The following is a 19,040-nucleotide window of genomic DNA, read 5'->3' as shown; positions in this document are numbered from 1 at the left end:
GTGTGCAAGCAGAAGAAGCTACCAACAGAAATTAGGTCAAACTAAGTAAGATGTGCACACTAGGAATTTCCTTCTTATCAGAGAAAGAAACAGAGGTACCGGTGCACAGCTTCAAGACAAATACCAGCTTGTTGAGCTATTCTGAAATGACCATCTGAATTATTTTCATGTTGCTGCCAGTCTTGAGTTATGGCATACACACATAATTATCTTTAGTAGTTAAAACTATTGAGCACAATTAGGCTGAGCAGTCACAAGACAGGAGGTGTGACAATGGTTTGTCATTCCAAAAGGGCTTGGAACTAACATTCTGTGCAGCATAGCAGGGGAACCACCCTGTATGCTTAGAACAGCAGCTTACTCCTCCAGCACTAGAGTAGCATTTGAACCCACAGACCTGCCTGCAGCTGGCAACTTTTTGGCTTGTCTAGATAACGGTAGCTCCAGAGAGGAGCTGAATGACCTTTCTGTCATGTTTCAGGCTGGCTGGTTGCAATATACTGTGAATCCTTTGGACCCCTGAACAAGCTCCACAAACTTTGGCTTTTGTAGACAGAGACTGTCTGAGCTTGTGTCAGGCTAGACTGATGAGACTTTCCTTCAGACAGCCCTGCACTCAAAAAGTGAGCAGCAAAGTGGCAGCTGGGAAGAGAGGGTGCTTACTCTACCAGTGTTAAAATCTAACTTTTAATCAGGTGAAGCATGAATCAGACTCTACAACTCAGTTATAAAGCAGGTATGTTTATAACGGCACCAGGTGCAAGGGGGATCACTCCTCCTAACTTGCACACCGAGGGGTTTAAGCAAGCAGATATTTATTACACACAAACATGCATATTCATTAGGTTCCCGAGAGTTTGGTGGGGATATTACAATTAGTTTAGGTACTCATTATCATAAGTCTCCTCCCTTTTGGCGCTTGTGCACTGCGCTCCTACGGTCATGGGCAGGGGTCTTCAAGATGAAGTAAGTAGTCTTCCTCATGTGGGCAGGGGTCTTCAAGATGAAATAAGCAGTCTTCCTCAGGGTGCACTTTTCACCTTTGGCACAGTTGGATGCCCCAGTAATCACAAATTAGCCAAAACCAGCTGTATCTGCAAGTTTCTGATAGCTGACAAAGACTTAAAACAGCGTGACCTTCATCCACAAAATTTATTGCCTCCCAAGCTAGCAGATGGGAGTCACTGTATCCAAACTAACTGATAATTAGAAGGATGGTCACTCATTAGAAGGATGGAAAGAAATAATTCACTCTTGTTAATAAGACTACTAAATTCTGTTATCACACCACAGACTTACAGCACAAACATTGTTCTCTATCTTAGACCTAAGTTAAGTTAAAAGTATCTTAACCCTATGTTTTCCAGGCACTTGCTTTCCTTATATCACAGGCATGGTGTGTTAAGATTCCTGCCCCAAAGTCAGACTTATGCACACAAATAGATACTTATGCATAAACACACCCATGTGTGCACACACACACGTTAAGAACTAACAAAATAATTGTGTATGATACCAAAAAAGTATGTGTCTGTGCAATTTCTTCCAAATTTTCTTTGAAGAATACTGTCACTGTTTACTATGGCAGAGCCCAGGGCCAGGCTCCCCATTTCACTTACAAATTCTACAGGCAGTTTTTCATCTGAAGTGCAACAGATGGAGCTGTTCTTTACATTAAACCCCAAAAGCAAATGGAAAAAAAACCCAAACAAACCATAAACAAACAAACAAGCAAACCCCCCCAACACACACACACAGAAAAAAACCCACACAAAAGAGGAAAAACAAAAAACAACTGCAGTTTTCACTACAGACTTTTATTCCTGGCATATAGCTGAGCACCCCTGTGGTTTCAGCACATTTTTTCTTTTATAGGAAATGCAAGCTGAATTGCCGAAATAGAGAGGCTTTATATTTTGCACTAGCCACATCTTCACTGCTCCTTGCTTGTAGTCCTACCCTCCTCCCTGTCTGTACTGGGTCATGACCTGAGTGAGAGTACTTTGCTGAGTGCTAGAACCAGGAACAGCTATGCGTGGAAGTAGTATTTCAGCATTCGTGGATACATTTACCACTAAGAGACAGACAGATCATTATGGGAGGCAATTCAGACTGGTAATAGCTATGGCCTACTGACTTGACCAAAATTGTGAAAACTGAGTTCTAGGTCTCCTTCACCCCTCATTGCAGGTGCTTTATCCCTCCTGTACATAAGTCAGACAGAAGATTCACTTTGTACTGAGTGACCACAAGAGCCAGTGAATTTGTCTGACAGGCAGGCATGAAGTTTGTGGGAGCTTCTGCAAAAAATGGCAGGAAACGAGATATTTTTGTAAAAATAATTCTTAAAAAAAAATCAAAAACAACAACAAACACAAACAAAAAAAAATCCAACCTAGAGAGGTAATAAAAATTAGAAAGACCTCACAGGTGAAACAGCCTTAAACAGAAACTGGAAACCTCAGGTTTGCTTTTCCTTTGTATGCCTTAAGGAGATGCAGCATCATCTCATGTCCAGCTGCCAAACAACTCCTAAGATTACATGTCTCCATCAGTGAAGAAATGGAGGCCAACGGACTAGGAGGTGTAGTCAGTGGGGCTGCACGTCCAGTGGGACATGGCCACTAGCCAGACCTGGTTTTTTACCTCTTGCTCACCTCAGGTAGGTGCCAAGATCTTCTCATGAGGACCCCTCACATTACATGATACAGGCTGTATTCAGTACCACATGCTGCTGTTTCCACTACTAGAAAACACTATGACAGAAAACGCCTTACCCATTTCGGCCCGTTAAGGCAAATATTTACAAAACTTTTATCAGCAGCACCGCACTCCCTCAACATTAAGGAGCAAGGAGATCAGCAAGCACTTTCGCACCCTTCCGCAGAGATTTCCTGCGCATCAAACACCAGATGATGGAAGTAAAAGCGAAACAAGGCTAGGAAACGCTTTCCGCGGGTGCGGGAGACTGTGCTTCGCCAGTGGAACCTCGGGCCAGTGGCGAGGGACTGATCCCGCTCCGGAAGAAACGGCGCCCTGAAACCGGCCCCTAACGGCCCTGTTAGAGACCCAACCCCACCGGGAGCTGCCCTACCCCCGCCTCAGGACGGCCGGGGGGCGGGGCTAGCCGCCCGCCGCAGCGCCCCCTCCGCCATTTCCCGGGCGGAGCGTCCCTCAGCCTGACCGGGCAGCTGGCGCGGTGAGGCGCGGAGGGCAGCGGGGCCGCCGGGATGCCGCCTGCTGCGAGGTACGGCTGGGAGGTGGCGGGGTGACCTGTGTCCCACTACTCATCTCTCCTAATGGGTCGCTGCCCGTGGTGTGGGGGCGTTGTGGCTGTTGGAGATGTTCCGTTAGAGCAACCGGAGCGAGGGCCAGGGCGGGCAGCAACCCCCCTCAGGGTCCAGGCCAGCCGCACCCGGCGGGGCTCCGCGGAGTGCTCCTCGCTCTCTCTCAGCGAGGGGAGGTGTGTGTGCGCCGAGACCGGCCTCCCTAGCTGCAGGGGTTTCCTGGAAAGGCCGCTGGTTTCTGTTAGCGCTTCGGTGGGCTGGTACTGGAGGCTGCTGTTGGCTGAAACCGGTGATCCCGCAGCACGGCTTGGTTAAAGCCATCGGAATCGCATTTAAAAACGGCGGGTTATGGGGATTGTTCCTTCGGCGATGTCACTGGCTGCAAAACAGACCCTGGTGATAGCTTGTGGGTTGCGTTTTAGGTAATCGTGTAGCTCAGGGACAGAAATTTGTAAGGAAAAATAGGCAGCGGTAGATTCTGACGAAGTTTTTTGGCACCAATGCTGTTTCATTGTGTCCTGGCCGCCGTGCTGGAGCTGCACACCACAGCCGAGGAGTCTGTCTGTCCATCCTTCTGTTCTAATGCTGCATGTCCCACGCTGGTTCCCCCAGGGCATGTCTGGCCCACCAGGAGTACTGCGGGCAGTGTATGGAAGATGGACTTGTGGTTAACAGACTTGGATTATCAAGGTTAAATTATTTCAATATCCTTAGAAGCAATTTATCCAGAGTCCCCCAGCAAAGCCAGGAATAGAGCATGGGCATAATACTACAAGCTACAGTGTGATTCTGTAGTTCACGTGGTTTCAGTAATAGTTAGTTTGTACATTTATTACCTGTGCGTAGATTTAGGACAATTCTCTGCTGACTTCTCTGCCTGAAACGTTTTCTGTGGTTTCTGCCTCTCTCTCTGTCACTCAGTACTCCAATAAGTAATTTATATAAATGAATACGTCATCTGATTATTTCGAAGAAAAAGGTGTGCTTTCTGCTTTACTGATGTGGAGCTTTTCTGAAATACAAGTCAGTGGCTTTCAAAACCTGCTTTGTCTACTTAGAGGCAAATACAAAACAACCAAGCCTGAACTCCAGGACTCAGCAAAGTTGAGTTTTGATAGCACTGAGGGCTTCAAGCAGCTCTGAGGCGAGTTGCTGTGAGCCCAGGCTGATCAGGTGAGCAAGGGCTGGGCTCACGAGTATTTCTATGGCTTCTTTCCAGGGATTGCTGGGGTTCTGAAGAGGAAGAGTAACAAAAGCTAATCGGAGTTCTGACAGAAATGGTTTTCCCTGGAATTTCCTCTGGAATTTACCTGGCATTGATAGATCTATGGATGACATCCACATTTAAATGACTGTGCAAAGACCAAGATAACCTTAGATTTTTTCACTTTTTTAATGTGTATATATACATATATTCTATGGTGCTAAATGCATAACCTGGCTCTGAACATGCAGCATTTAAGATACATATGGTGTTCAGCATACAGAGCCCTACAGGAGTCACTTCAGATTCCAAGAGTGGGATAGTTGCTATTCAGGACAGCATGTACAGCAAGGATCAAAGGTATGCAAATACATCTATTGCACAATACCATATATTGAGTGTTTTGAACATGGTTTGTGATTAATTGTGAGGATTAAGACAAAGTATATATTTTGCTAAGTGAATTTGGGATCCTCAGTATTTTCACCTCAAGAGAAAATTCTGAACAGCCTGAAAATTCAGATCTCAGGGCTGTAACTGTTCTCTAAAGTGACAGAAAGTAGTGTTGTTTGGCACTGTGTTTCTGTGTGACTTCCAAACAAAGCTGGTAACCTTGTTGAAGTAAAAAGATTATCTTATGTATATATGTATATATATATATGTACACAGATATTGTATAATCTGTAAACTTGATCTGAATGAGAAAGTCAAATGATTTTTTTTTCTTCTGTCACATTCACTAGTGTCAAGACTAAATGAACTTGGTAGATATGTGACTTAATTGCTTTCTAGCTTGATGATATTAGTAATATACTTTAAGATTTTATGACTAGTAAATTTTATCTCCTTATTTATAGTTCTTCATTTTGATTGAAAAGAGGAAGACTGGTATTTTATATCTCCTAAATATTCCTCGTGCTTGAATTAATTAATAAATGAACCAAATTGAAATGAAAAGAACATTCTCTTTGTCTGTGAAATGATGATTATCAGTTGCACAGATACATGTTCTCGACATTTATCTAGTGGCTTCCTATAGTCGTGCTAAAACTTTGAATAGAGGAAGATTGACATCTCCAATCAGATTTTAACATACTGTGCTAAGTTTGATCATTGTATGCTTTGCCATGATTTTAAATTTTAAGCTGTAGTTTGTTTGGTTGTTATTTTCCAGAGAAAATAATATTTTTAAAATACAATTTAAATTATTTTCTCTGAAAAGTTATTTTCCAGAGAAAATAATATAAGTTGTATTTGAAAAATAATTTTAAATGTAAAGACCATTTTTTTTTATTAATCCTGAGGAGAAGATTCTTTGGAAATAGTTGTACCCTTGCCCAGACATCTATAGATTCACAGTTGTTCCTTAATACTTCGCCTGTAATCCAAAACCAGATCCTGCAAATATTAACACAATGAGGATAATAAATAAAATAAAAATACAACATCAAGGAGAGGAAATATTTTAATGGATCATCTGTATTAAAAAATTGTAGCAAAAACTTCATAATTAATAATTTTATAGTTGGGGGTTTTTTTTATAACCACCCTCTTAATCTGCCCTCTTTCTGGAAACAATTTTTACAACAATGGTGAGTTCTTGTAATATTTGAAATAAATCCAAGTAGTGTTTATTTTCATGGTACCATACAGTGGTTTCTGTGTTCATATAAAATGGTAAGAGACCTTTCCACCGAAAAAAAGGGAAGTGCTGTTGTCAGAAAGTTGCTTGTCTGATCTGAGAATCCTGGCTCCACCCACCAATAGCATTAACTGTTTCAGAACCTCTGCCTCCCCTAGACACTGAAGAGGTTAAAGTAACCCTTTGTACATAGGCCTGTTTTTCTTGCAAGTAATTTACTGAGGTGATTTGCTGAATGTGGTTGTTTTTTATCTATTTGCAGGTACAGAAGCAAAATGTTTGTTTTGCAATCAGTAGGTTATATTTCTTAATTGCAGTGGAAACACTGATGGATGTACCGATGCATTTTCATCAACTTGGTAAGTTGCCTGTACTTTATATTGTAAGAGGAGTAATAATGCTATTTTTTCACGAAAACTCCTCCTGTGTTACTGAAGTAAGATAACATCATCTTACAGGGCTTTCGCTGGAATAATGCACACTATCAAGAATCTAGTGTATTACATTCTACACACTCCATTCTATACATAAACCTGGATTTTTCACATAATAAAGTGCTTTGACACAGCATACTGCATTCTGCCTATAAATGTCCAATGAACTCTTAGATGGATATGTTGTTTTTCATCTCTTATTCTAACTTTTTTTCCAGGATTCCTTAGTTTCTAAATTAGCAGGCACAACAGACCTCGCTTGTTAGCTAGGTTAGCTCCCAGTGTGCTAGCTAGGAGCTGTACTTATAGTGAGAAACTGCTTTGCTAGGAACATTTAATTCTGTAAAAAAGGTAAAATGGTAAAAAAGTTCCACATTTGATTTGCAAATCATCTTTATCTCTCCAGTCTTAATTTTCCCTGTTATCTGGTGTAAGATTTGTTTTGTTGTCTGTGTCTCTTACATGACAGTGTAACCTATAAAATTTTGCAACTCTCCAACTATATTTGCTAAGCATGTTTGTTGAATCAAAGTTCTGAGGCAGCTTGAACTCTTGATGAATGGAATTTGATTTTGAGAGCAGAGATGCATTTTAAAATTACAACTGTTGGCATAAAATTGCCTGTCTAATCTGAGGATCCTTGAATAGAAAAACATTATGTCGGCAGGAAACATATTGGCAAGGTGGCTGGTGCTGGAGAGAATGACAACAGACTGTTTACATGCCCTAATCTGAAAGGTTTGCTCCAAGGAAGTGTGTCATTACTAGAATCTGCACCCTGAAACTACCTGTTTCTATAATGGGATTAGTCTTAATGTGGTAAAGGCTGTGTGCCTGTTAGCCCATTAGAATTCCTCACACAAATGATCACAAATCTGAGCTTGTGTTCAGGTAAAGAATAATTACTGTTAATTTATTGCTTTGTTATTCATACTCATAGGATGTTTTTTCCAGGTAGGTGATCTGTTACTATGTGGCAGGAAATCAGTTGCTCTAGTTTTAACTGCACTTCTCTAAGAGGATATTTATCACTCGGTAATAATGTAGAAGAACAGGTACTGAAGGAAGACATGCAAAAAAGAGGATGCCTGTGGTTTGGACGGCAAAATGAAGCTTGAGAGACGAGTTTTCTCTTGTGAGTTGCACATGCAGCAGATTTATATTTCCACAAGTGAGCTGCTTAATCTCTTTGCATCTAATTTCAGAAAGGATGCTGGGAGCATAGTTTAATGTTTGCGAGACAGATATCTGAAGAGCAAGATTTATAAGAGATACTTGGCTAAGTATCCATCCCAAATGACTTCCACCAACTTAGTGCCCAAGTGTATTTGTGTGTGCTTCTGTATATGCCCACTGATAATTCAAGGTCATCTTTTAAGACACTTCCCTGCAGCCATAAAGACTTGGTTCAGATATCTCTTTAATTAACTGGGCAGGAATTTTTTTCCTTTCCTTTTCCAGCCCTGTCTGCAAAAGTAGACAAGGATAGTAAAATAACTGCATTAATCCATTAGGATATTCTCCCAGTGTCTCTGGGACAGGACAGTTCCCACTGACCTGCTACTATTCTGAATCCTCTCTACTTGACCAGGAATATGTATTCTGGTACTATGATTCACATCACAGTGTGGCACCTGAGAACCTTAGTTGTGGATGAGAGTGCTGCTGTGTTAGTTGCTTTATAAATGTAAAGTTAAAGACATTTATCATGCTACAGAAAGTACCATTCTAAGTGAGATTAAGAGAATAAAAGAAAACGTTAAGGCAGTATTAATCAGCACAGTTCATTTGACACAGCAGGCCAGTGGTGTTTGGGGTATTGCCATATTTTTGGGTAGAGGTTTTTAGGTGTTAAGACAAAAGAGATTACATAGTGAAGAGTTTTAAGGAAAATAATGAAGTAATTTTGCAGATATTTCTGTGGAATTTGTCTATAGCATGAGAACAAGCATATATGTTTGAGATTAAACCAACTTCTTTGGTCAACTAAACATGGGAGTTGGCATCTTATCAGTAGAAGGATAGACCACAAAATGCCTTTAAAATGAGGACAGGAATTTTATTTTTGTTGCCGTCAGGAAGCAGAAGGGAAATGAAGGATCCTGAGGAAAAAATAAAAAACAAAGGTCAGAACAATTATTTTGAGAGTGTATTGAAGCACTGTGCTGAAAATGATTGAATGATGCAAGACTGGGTTGGTCAAAGAAAAGAATTCTGGATACAGTGAGGATGTGGGTGAACAGTCTCTTACAGAGGTTATACAAGAAGATGTGGGATGTGTAAAATGTCAAGATCTGCAAAAAGGCTGGGTTCAAGATATTACTTGGATAGTACGGCCTGACTAACAGTCTGAATGTGGCCTTAATCATGTTTTGTGGCAGAAGTGCTGTGGCATCTGTTGGTAGTGTTCTTTCTGTTCTTTTGCAGGCAGAGAATAGAATGCTATAAAGTTGAACACCACAGGGAAATATTACTTCTGTAACACTTCGGGACACAAAATAGAGAGGGAGTTACAAAATAGAGACTGAAAGAGGGAATTACAAGTGTTAGCTGTCTGGAGACAGTGGGTGATAACATCAGAGTTGTTAAACTACAGCTTTGAGAGCTCCCCATATTTGGCAAAGAACGGCATCTGTGAAGTTGATTCAATAATGTTTTTTAAGCAGTAACAGTATCTTTTCCCAGACCAGCCTTAAGATTCTTTTTGTGGCTTAAAACAGTGTTTAATAGGCAGGGTGAGCTACCTGAAATATAGTCAGAATCTTCTAAGAGGATATTTGATAAGAACATCCTAAAAATATTCACACTGAGTCATGAACCTCATCTGGCAGAGATCAGCATAAGCCTGAAGCACAGTGTAGTTATCAAAGAATTAGCTCCTGGGAGCCTCCAGTTAACGACAGAGGTTGGAAAGGGTCATCCCATACTCTAAGGAGGGAAGGGTAGGGGAAAGGCGCAGGAAGAATATGTGAAAGAAAGAAACAGTTCCACTGACGGAACTGAGTATTGTCTCTAATTGTTGGAAACTAATATTGCCAGTAGTATGCTAGTAATCAGATATTGTAGACATAAAAATGCATTAATACATAGTTTTATTTTCCAGTGTTAATCAGCATTCTGTCTACGGCTTGTCACAGTTTGCCTGGTAAGAGACTTTTAGTGTCTTTCAAATGTTTTTCTTAATGGAGTTCAAAAAACTTGCATCATCTTAAAACTTCATGCTTTTTGAAGGAAGAACTTAATAAAGGAGGACAGTCCTTTGCATTATTGTTTCTGTGATGCTGAACTCTAGCCTATATTTTGGGGCAAATATTGGGCTGCTCTAATTGGGCTTACTTATTAGAATTGTTGAAATCTCACATTTGTTTGCCATTTATATGGATATCAAACATACTGATTGTTTCTGGGTGTTTTTTTCCCCTTTCTAGAAAGATTCCTGGGAGAGCCACCTCAAAACCTACAAATGAAATCTTACAATTTTCAGCACATTTTGTCCTGGCAGGCAAAAAGTGATCCAACTATGCCAACATACTATCGTGTGCTGTACACTGACCGCAGGCAAGTCATATTTTATGACACAATTTTTAATTTTAATGTTTATCAAGACAAAACATTAAGACTAGAGGGGGGTTTATTTGTCTGTTTTTCCACTCTGAAATGCTTCCTCCCCTCCCCCACTCCCTATATTTTTATACCAGAAAACCCAGATAGATTATTTTATCTTCTTTTAACTTGTCTTGATTTGCAGGAACTGGAAGACTGCTAAACAATGCTCAAATATTACGCAACTCTCCTGTAATCTGACAGATGATTTAAAACAGGTGAACACTCAGTATTCTGCATTGGTTCAGAGCTTTGTAGGAAATGAAAAATTCAATTCTTCTGTACTTCATTTTATGCCAGTTAGTGACAGTAAGTTCTTTGCATTTGTTCATTTTAGTAGTTTTTGCTCATAGCTCATGTGTAAATGATATTCTGCTAGCTTTACACTAAAATATGGCAAACTAACTGGGTCAGTAGCTTATTCTTTAATGTAAGAAAAGATGGATTTGTATATAAACTAGCACATATGAGTTACAAGACCTGGAATATATAGATAGCTCTAAAATCAGTGGCTACAGTAGTAGTTCTGGTCAATGACAAGGCTCTGATTTTCAAATAAAATATATGTGTAAATATAGAGGATATAGGATCATATGAAGCATTGACAAGCAAAAATCTCTAAATGCTTAAGATACATAACCCACAAAACATTTCTTTTTTGTGTATTCAAGTAGTCAGTGTTAAGAGTTAAAGAAATACTGTGCCTGCACTAGGTGTAGGGGAAGAGATTTACTTGTTTACTCATCAATGTACTCTTCTCCCTTTCCTTGCTGAAAGAAGATGTTCATTAGCTGTGACATCTTCTAATGCCAGAGTGGCTTCACCCTTAGCTGTGCTCAGTATTTGGTTTTGAAGTAACAGAGAGTGATTGAGGAACAATTAGAGGACTATGGAGGAAAAATTGTAAGTCATATTACCCCTAAATTTGGCACAGAGTTAGCCACTGCTGTGTTCACTTACAGTCTTGGAAATAATGAAAAATTGGAGGGTATGGGGAGAATAACCACAAGGATAACTGAAGGATTTGAGAACATTCCTCTAAGGTGGAGGTCTTCAGTCTTTCAGCAGTTAGTTTCTTGATAGTGTAAGATCAGAAGGTGCATTGACAATAGTTAACATGGTGGCAAGCTTCTTGAGTCTCAAAACCAAAGCAGAACAGCATGCTCTGACTGAAAGCTAAAGCTAGATTTAAGTTTAGCTAGGAACAAAAGCATATATTAAATTGACCACTGGAACAAACTGTCAGATGCTTTGACTGGTTGTCCATTACTGGCAATTTGTAAATTGAAATTGGATGCTTTGCTAGTAGTTCTGTAGTTCAAAACATAAGCAATTAAGTAAAATTGTGTTTTCCAGGACATAGGACTTAGATGAGCCCTGTAGCATTTTCTTGTTTTACAATGCCTGAGTAGGAAAGAATTAATATTCTGAGATATTTTCCTTCTGGGTGTAGTTGATGGCTACCTTCAAAATACCTATGGTGGAATCTCACTCCCATTGACAGATGGATTTAAGTAAAGACAGAAAAGCTTCATAACAAAGAGCCAGCAATAAAAACCACTTCTGGCTGTAACCAGATTTAAGTTAATATTTATTTGTAACTTAAAGCAAAAGATGAGAAAGGAATAAGTTTGTAATCATTTGACTAGGGCATGCTTGCCTGTTGGGGAGTAGATGAAAGCTCACATTTGTTCTGAGTATTAAACTTGTCTGGAGTTTGGTTTTGGGGTTGCTTTTTGTTTGTTTGTTTTTTCTTTCTGTGCTATTTCAGGAACAGAAGTAGTTAGCAAATGCGTGTTGCTTTGAATTTTGCAGAGGTTGGCAAACCAGCCTCTACCTTGATCAAAATGCACATGCCTCTGGAAAAGACAAAGTGAAATGCAAACTCTAAAGTTTGATGCTTCCCCCCACCCTCCCAGTGAACTACACAGAAATGGAAGTTTATGAACATAGTTTATTTTGACATTTTCCAACGTTCCTGCTCTTTTATTGTGTAAAGATCTTAGGCTTGATTCATTATGGAAGTTCCTCCATTATTGATGGATATGTAGTTTTGGAGAAGGGAAACAAGCAGCATGCGTGGCTCTTGGAGCACACAGGTGTTCTGAGGATCTGTGGAAGTTTCACAGAAGTGTAACTATGTTTCACTGTGTTCTCTGTCCCACTCTCAGTAGAGTTTAGTATTTGGAGCTCAGCTGTTAAGTTTAGCCCTATAGCCTTCCTTGCAACTAGCATGAATAGGTGCAGGGCTACACACCACTGAATTTTTACAAAAATTTCTTCCAGAGAGTAGCTAGAAGATGATGATGAGCAAGAAAGTAAACAGCTTTTCCTATACATTAACCTCAGCTTTCCTCTCAAACAGATAAAAAGCTTACATCTCTGTGGAGCTGAAGCAAAGGCTTTGTCTCCTTTCTGCTTCTTCCCTCTTCTCCACTGCTTTCTGTTTGTCAGATCTAGTCATGTGGGAAAAGGCTTTTTGACTGTGGAACTTAAATGTTGCAAGGCCTTGTGGTTTTATAGCAGTGAAATGCTCTGGAATCTGATTAGTCAGCTACATGTCTGTCACCAAAATAGAAGTGTATATTTTTTCCACCTCTTCATTTTTTTCTTTTTTTTTTTTTCCTTTTTTTTCAATAGCATTCCTGGGACCACCAGAAGTTAATGTCAGTTCCTGTATAAACTGCATAAATGTCACCATAAAGCTGCCAACCTCTCATTTAAGAAAAAATGAAAAGCTACTGTCTTTAATTGATATATATGAAGAGCTTGATTATTATATAACACTGAAAACACTTGATGGAGAGCATAAGGTAAAGAATTTTTTGGTTTATTTATGCATTAGAGGATAAATACAGAAAACAAAATGGCTCTGATGGTTAGCAGATTCACAGAAGCAAATATGTGAATATATGAACAGAAGATACTTAGAAGGAAACAAAGAGAATGGCCATTATAACCTCAGGTTCATTTTACTGAATAGTAGTAGGCCTAGAAGAGGAATACTAATTGTCCTGTGTCCTTACTTGAAATAAAACGTAGAGTGCTGGCTCAAGCGATTATTCCCTGAGAAGACAAAGGAAAGATGTTTTAGCAGAAACTACTAGCAGGTGTAGGCACCCTAGCAGGTGTAGAACATGGAGTGTCTGTACTGGAAGTTGTAAGCAGTAGGTCAGGCAGATACCTGTTGGGAATTTAATCTAACTCATCCTGCCAGGAGACACAGAGTAAGGACCACAGCTTTCCCACCATAGATGTTTTTTTCTCCTGATTTCTCAATCAGAATATCACTTGCAGTTTCAATCTGTAGCATCTATCTGAAGCTACTTCAAGGGGACATACAGTGATCAACAGTCAGGGACAATAGGCAACTTATCTTTGATAATACTAGGTTTACAAACAGATGTGAGGTAGGCATCTTGACATCAGCTACAATTAGAGAGGAAGCAGCTGTCTAAGTAAACCACTGAGTTACTGTGTCAGTCCCTGCAGTTTCACCAGTCCTGGGGATCTTTTTTTAGGGCACAGCTAACTTTGAAACATTGTCTTTCATGGCAGAGGCCCCATGAGAAAACCACTGATGACGTTTTCAGTACTGTCATTGAAGAATTGTATCCGAATAGAAATTACTGTGTGTCTGTTATGGTCATATCATCTGTAAACCAAAATTCCATCCCGTCAGCCTGGAAATGTGTAGCTGCAGACTCTGTAGCTCAACAAGGTAACTGTCCTTGTGGGGCAGGAAGGAACTGTGTGACTTAAATAGGTGCATGTGGGTTTGTATTTTGTTTGGGTGGTTTTCGTTTGTTGTTTTGTTATGTTGTTGGTTTTGTTATTGTTTCTTTTGGGGTTTTTGTTGTTTGGTTTTTTGTTTGTTGTTTGGTTGGTTGGGTTTTTTTTTAATATAGGAAGAATTACAAGTCAATTAATCCTAAAAGTACTAAGAGAGAAAGTACCTTTTGAGTGACAAACATTGTGGGGAATTTTAAGCGAAACATAAACCCCCATCCATTTTGGGGCTATAGACCTATTCTTAATCCTGCAAGCCGTACAAATCTTCACTAGCTGCGTTTATCTGTAGTTATCAATGATGGTGTAATTTCTTTTTTAATTCCTGAATCTGAGATTTGGTCTTGTTTTGACTTTGGACCAGATAACCTCTGATCACAGAAGTTCTGTGATTCTAAATAGCTGTTCTTAATGAGAAATGTGGTTACTGGAAACTTCATTTACATATGTTCATTGCTTTTGTTTTTTTCACTTGCAGATTATTATACGGTTGTTATCATATGTGCTGTATGTTTTTCACTGATGTTAGCTGGTGCCCTGAAGTGTATGCATGCAGGAGGCTATATTCTTCAAAATAAATCACTTCCACGTACTTTGGTATGTATTAATTCTCGTTTTTAACCTTCCTGGTTGAGAGGAGGAAGTTTTACCCTCTGAAATTTCTAGTCCTGTGCATTAGGGACAAGTTATATAAGTACATATGGTTTAATTTGCAGTTTACATGTGTCAAAGATAGAACAGACAAGATTCAGCAGCCCGTAGGCTATGCAACAAATATTCAAGCTTTTTCAACACCATTTATTGCTACTTCTGTGACAAGTCACTAACAGATAGAGATCACCCCACCCTACTCAGCGTTTGTCAAGCCACGCCTGAAGTATATCTGTTTCTGGTCATCACAGTGCAGGACAGATGTGTACAGAAACCTGAGTCTGCTGAGTAATATCACCAGTAGCTTCTCAGTCAAAGGAAAAATCCTACTAGGAAAACCTACTGAAAGCAAATATACTCTGCAATTCCCCAGTCTTCCAGTTTCACAGGTGTTTCGTACTGTAGATTGGGATGCAGGCATGTGCAGTTATGTCCCTGCCAGAAAAGAATCCTACTTGTTACTTCCAGAAGTGTTACTGGCAAGTTCAGAATCACTTCACTGGGTCACCTGTCTTCTTTCTTCTATCTCAGTAATGTTTTTTTACTGTATTCTGATATACACAGGCGATAGTGAAAAGAATGCCTGATTAGCGGAACACTTAATAGGAAAAAAAGAGTATTCATATGCAAGTTACCTCTGCTGGAATCTAGAGCTAGGCATAGCACCTTAGAAACTAACTCCTGGACCAGGCTGTTGGGATCCACCCAAGTAGTGGAGTTGGATGAAAATAAAAACCAAAGGAAAAGAAACAGTGTGGCTCTGGAAGAAAACATACTTGAGCTGGGGCTGGGGAAAGGAGGTGCATGTACAAGCAGATTGGTATCAACTCCTTGTGTTTCTGTCCTTTGCTATGTCCTTACCTTCACATCTGTAAGACTGCTGAACATGACTTTGCCAGGTAATGTCTAAAGATATTTTTTTTAGTTATTGTTGGCATTTTACCCCAGTACTTTGAACCCGGGGAGGTGTGGAGTAAAGCTGAGCCCTGAAATCTGTAGGAAAAGCCAAAAAATGTGTCACAGAAGGAATAATTTGTTTGACAACCTTGTGACTGAGGGTATTTTTTTCATATTTTGCCTATGTGCAGATTTTGCTGATCTTTTATTTATTCACTTTGTTCTTTTAGTTATTCATCAGGAGGTTACCCTATCCACCTTGGACATTTGAATCTGAAAAGATAGCCTCTATAGAGATAATTTACAAAGAGGTTAAAAAAAGGACAAATAATTCCTGTGGTGGTGTCAGTGATGAAGATGAGAGTGATGACAGTGATGTCATAAGTAATCATGACTATACAAGGCGTGATATCTTAAACAGAGTACCTCATTCCTCTGAAATACCAGATGCATCTGTGCAGTACTCTACAAATAGCATGTGTGATGACAGCAGCAGCCAGGCAAGTGAAAATTCAGACACTGACCCAGAAGATGTTGAAGAGCAGGAGCTGGACATTGAGGAAGACAAAGACACAAGTCATGAGTTACATAATCCTTTCCCTGAGGCTAATTGTAACTATTCTTCGAGGTCAAAGGACAGTGCTTGTTTTACCATTAACTTAAAAACTGTGCTGTTGGGAACCTCTGAAGAGAATGTGGATAGTTCTGCAGCTCTTCTTTCTTCCCAAGAAGATGCATCTGATTGGCAGTGTACTCTTGCTGTTGAAGCAAAACTTCTGGATGACACAGAAAGTGTGCAGAAACCCCACTGTCATAACAACTCTCATGAGTGGCAAAGCTCTTCTGCTGATGATGAAAGTGACTCATCAGATTCAGATATGTACCAAAAAAATGAATACATAAGAAGATGAACAATTAAAAACCACTATTGTTTCATGACAGACTGTCGTGGTTTAAACTAAATCTGTACAGTTCCCCCTTTGTTTCCCCTCCCCCCCTCACCTTCCCACTCCCGGAGGGATGGGAAGGAGAGCCAGAGGAATACAACTCCCACGGATTGAGGTAAAATCAGTCCAGCAATCAAGGTATAACAGAAATAACTACCGGTACCAATAACAAATCAATGTTAGAGGAGACAAACAGGGAGAGAGAATACGATACCACCCGCCGCCACGAGGCCAGCCCGGAAGAGAGAGAGAGCTCCCCCCTCCCCTCCTGGCCAGCTTCCAGTTGCCTCCCCGAGCCCAGCCCGGCGTGTTAACCCCTTCCCTCCCGGCCAGCTTCCAGTCCCCTCCCCGAGCAGGACGTGCTGTGGTATGGAATACCTCCTCCCTGGCAGAGCATGAGCCACTGCTGAACCCATGACACATACAAATCAATGTTGTCCAACACTATTGATTTGTGGACTCAACATACAGATCTTTTTGTTTTCTAACGTTCTGTGAGTATATTCCTGAACATTGAAAATACACAACATGCATTTTTAACAGCTATTTTTCTGATCTCGCCAGGTTACTGCAGGTATGGTTCAGGTTGGATGAGCCACAGAGAAACAAAAATGAGTGTTCAGATGCAGCAGAAAGAGTAGTTACTTCATTTTGCAGTTGGATAGTGAACGATACCTTTTAGCTGTTCCAAAGCAAGTATTTCCTGTAACTCAAGTGTGAAGTTAGTTTGCAGTACAGGGGCTGTGAGTGGCTGGTCCCTCAACCAGACCTTTTTTTTTTTTTTAATGTTCTCTTTTTTTTCATTAGCTTTGTTGGTGGATTACTCTGGAACCTGTTTTGCTGGATGGATTGCTGTGTTTGAGTCAGAGAACTAAATTCTATATTTGTGCAGAGAACCGTGATTAAGTGAAATAGTGGGGACAGAAACAAGAATATTCGATCTTACGGAAGAGTTCTTACTCTGAATCAAGGCATTAAATATACCTTTTTATAATTTTTTTAGTATAATTATGTGCAGTTATTGAATACTACACTTTTAAAATATTTTTGTGATGTTTAAAAGTTATTACAGTGTATATTTTAACATCTGTCCTTCATAAAATGAAAATTTTTTCATACCACTGTCTGAATTTTTACTGCTACATGAGTATGAACATGTACTCTTTATGCTTCTAGGTATCACATCACTGGGAAAAAAACCTCAGCTTTTCTCACCTGGTGTTGATCTGTTTAGGTACTAGTTTTCTTGCCTGAGTTTAGTAACCACAGCAGTCAGTTATTCTTTTGGTCAGGATAGCTGAGACCAGCTTCAGAGATGCTGGAATGTATGCTGCTGCTGTACCTGCTTAGTTCAGAACAAGGGAGGTGTAAGTACATGTCATCTTGAATCTTTGACTAGCTAATTATTTGCAGATTTACACATCTGTTGCATTAGTAACCACATCTGGAATATTGCGTCCAGTTCTGGGCCCCTCAGTTCAAGAAGGACAGGGAATTGCTTGAAAGAGTCCAGCGCAGAGCCACAAAGATGATGAAGGGAGTGGAACACCTCCCTTATGAGGAGAGGCTGAGGGAGCTGGGTCTCTTTAGCTTGGAGAAGAGGAGACTGAGGGGTGACCTCATCAGTGTTTACAAATATGTAAAGGGTGGGTGTCAGGATGATGGAGCTAGGCTTTTTTCAGTGATATCCAGTGGTAGGACAAGGGGCAATGGGTGTAAACTGGAGCATAGGAGGTTCCACATTAACATCAGGAAGAACTTCTGTACTGTAAGAGTGACAGAGCACTGGAACAGGTTGCCCAAGGGGGTGGTGGAGTCTCCTACGTTGGAGATATTCAAGGTCCACCTAGACAAGTTCCTGTGTGATGTACTCTAGGTTACCCTGCTCTTGCAGGGGGGTTGGACTAGATGATATTTGGAGGTCCCTTCCAACCCTTGGGATTCTGGGATTCTGTGATTAGTAGATAAAACCTGCACTCATACTCACCCTGTGCCACTGGGTGCAGCTGGTATGTGTATCTCCACAGTGGTTGGTGCCAGGGAAATTGTTCACATGTAAGTGAAGGCTGGGGGACTGTGTGCAGCCCCCTTTAATGACAGGAGGTGACAGATGGGCTGGGAAAAAAAGTCTATTAAAGTTGTCAGTGACATTAAGCAGTTGAGAAACAACTGTTTTTTCTCTGTGATTAATAAAAATGCTCCCCCCTTCCCCCAAGTTTGTGCTGGTTTTGATCAGGAATGCTAAATGTTCCGGTAGAACTAGTGTTGGCATCTGGTGCAGGCCAGACCCTGAAGATAAAAGACAAACCTTTCCTCAGGTAACATGTGTACTGACTGCAGCAGGAATTTCACTCAAGGTCAGGTTTGACGCTATTCATCATCTGGCCTCTGTACATGTGTTATTTATCTATTTATCCACTTTGGACCGAGCTCCCACCTCCTGCCTGCCCAGCTGCCCTCCTGAAGATGCTCTTTAGTGATCCTAAGTATCCGAGCAGCCAGCACCGCCGAGATACTTAAAGCACAGCGTCCGTGAGCTCCCTGGGAAGGTTTTAGGCGCTGGGTGTGCTTCTGCTGGAGAGGCTT

The 19,040-nt window shown here is 40.5% G+C and overlaps 1 protein-coding gene and 1 long non-coding RNA gene across 3 annotated transcripts; one reads left to right on the top strand and one right to left on the bottom strand.

The window, feature by feature from the left end:
- The first annotated feature begins 3,166 nt into the window (after window positions 1–3,166).
- On the top strand, window positions 3,167–16,448 carry IFNAR2 (interferon alpha and beta receptor subunit 2). Of its 2 annotated transcripts, XM_013129702.2 has the most exons (10): window positions 3,167–3,247; window positions 4,507–4,851; window positions 6,396–6,492; window positions 9,671–9,712; window positions 9,996–10,125; window positions 10,316–10,479; window positions 12,811–12,983; window positions 13,729–13,891; window positions 14,438–14,556; window positions 15,738–16,448. In XM_013129702.2, the coding sequence occupies exons 3-10, from the start codon at window positions 6,462–6,464 to the stop codon at window positions 16,416–16,418; spliced, it is 1,503 nt and encodes a 500-aa protein (XP_012985156.1). In that variant the 5' UTR covers window positions 3,167–3,247; window positions 4,507–4,851; window positions 6,396–6,461; the 3' UTR covers window positions 16,419–16,448. The 2 variants fall into 2 exon arrangements, with proteins under 2 accessions (XP_012985156.1, XP_033915959.1); XM_034060068.1 differs by lacking the exons at window positions 3,167–3,247; window positions 4,507–4,851; window positions 6,396–6,492 and adding an exon at window positions 6,517–7,702.
- Window positions 13,047–16,471, bottom strand: LOC115946933 (uncharacterized). Its single transcript, XR_004080936.1, has 3 exons — window positions 16,160–16,471; window positions 15,952–16,055; window positions 13,047–13,236 (listed from the first exon to the last, which is right to left on the bottom strand). It is a non-coding gene; the product is annotated as an uncharacterized lncRNA (long non-coding RNA).
- Window positions 16,472–19,040: the final 2,569 nt, after the last annotated feature.

This window comes from Melopsittacus undulatus, chromosome 2 (assembly GCF_012275295.1).
Source record: "Melopsittacus undulatus isolate bMelUnd1 chromosome 2, bMelUnd1.mat.Z, whole genome shotgun sequence".
NCBI classification, from domain to species: Eukaryota; Metazoa; Chordata; class Aves; order Psittaciformes; family Psittaculidae; genus Melopsittacus; species Melopsittacus undulatus.
This window is presented reverse-complemented; position numbering and strand designations above follow the sequence as displayed.

Bases quoted from the DNA above. Each gene is read 5' to 3' on its own strand.
- IFNAR2 (XM_013129702.2), top strand. From the start codon at position 6,462: ATGGATGTACCGATGCATTTTCATCAACTTG. The intron at 12,984-13,728 runs GTAAAGAATTTT...CTTTCATGGCAG, and splicing joins CACTTGATGGAGAGCATAAG to AGGCCCCATGAGAAAACCAC. The intron at 14,557-15,737 runs GTATGTATTAAT...TTGTTCTTTTAG, and splicing joins AATCACTTCCACGTACTTTG to TTATTCATCAGGAGGTTACC.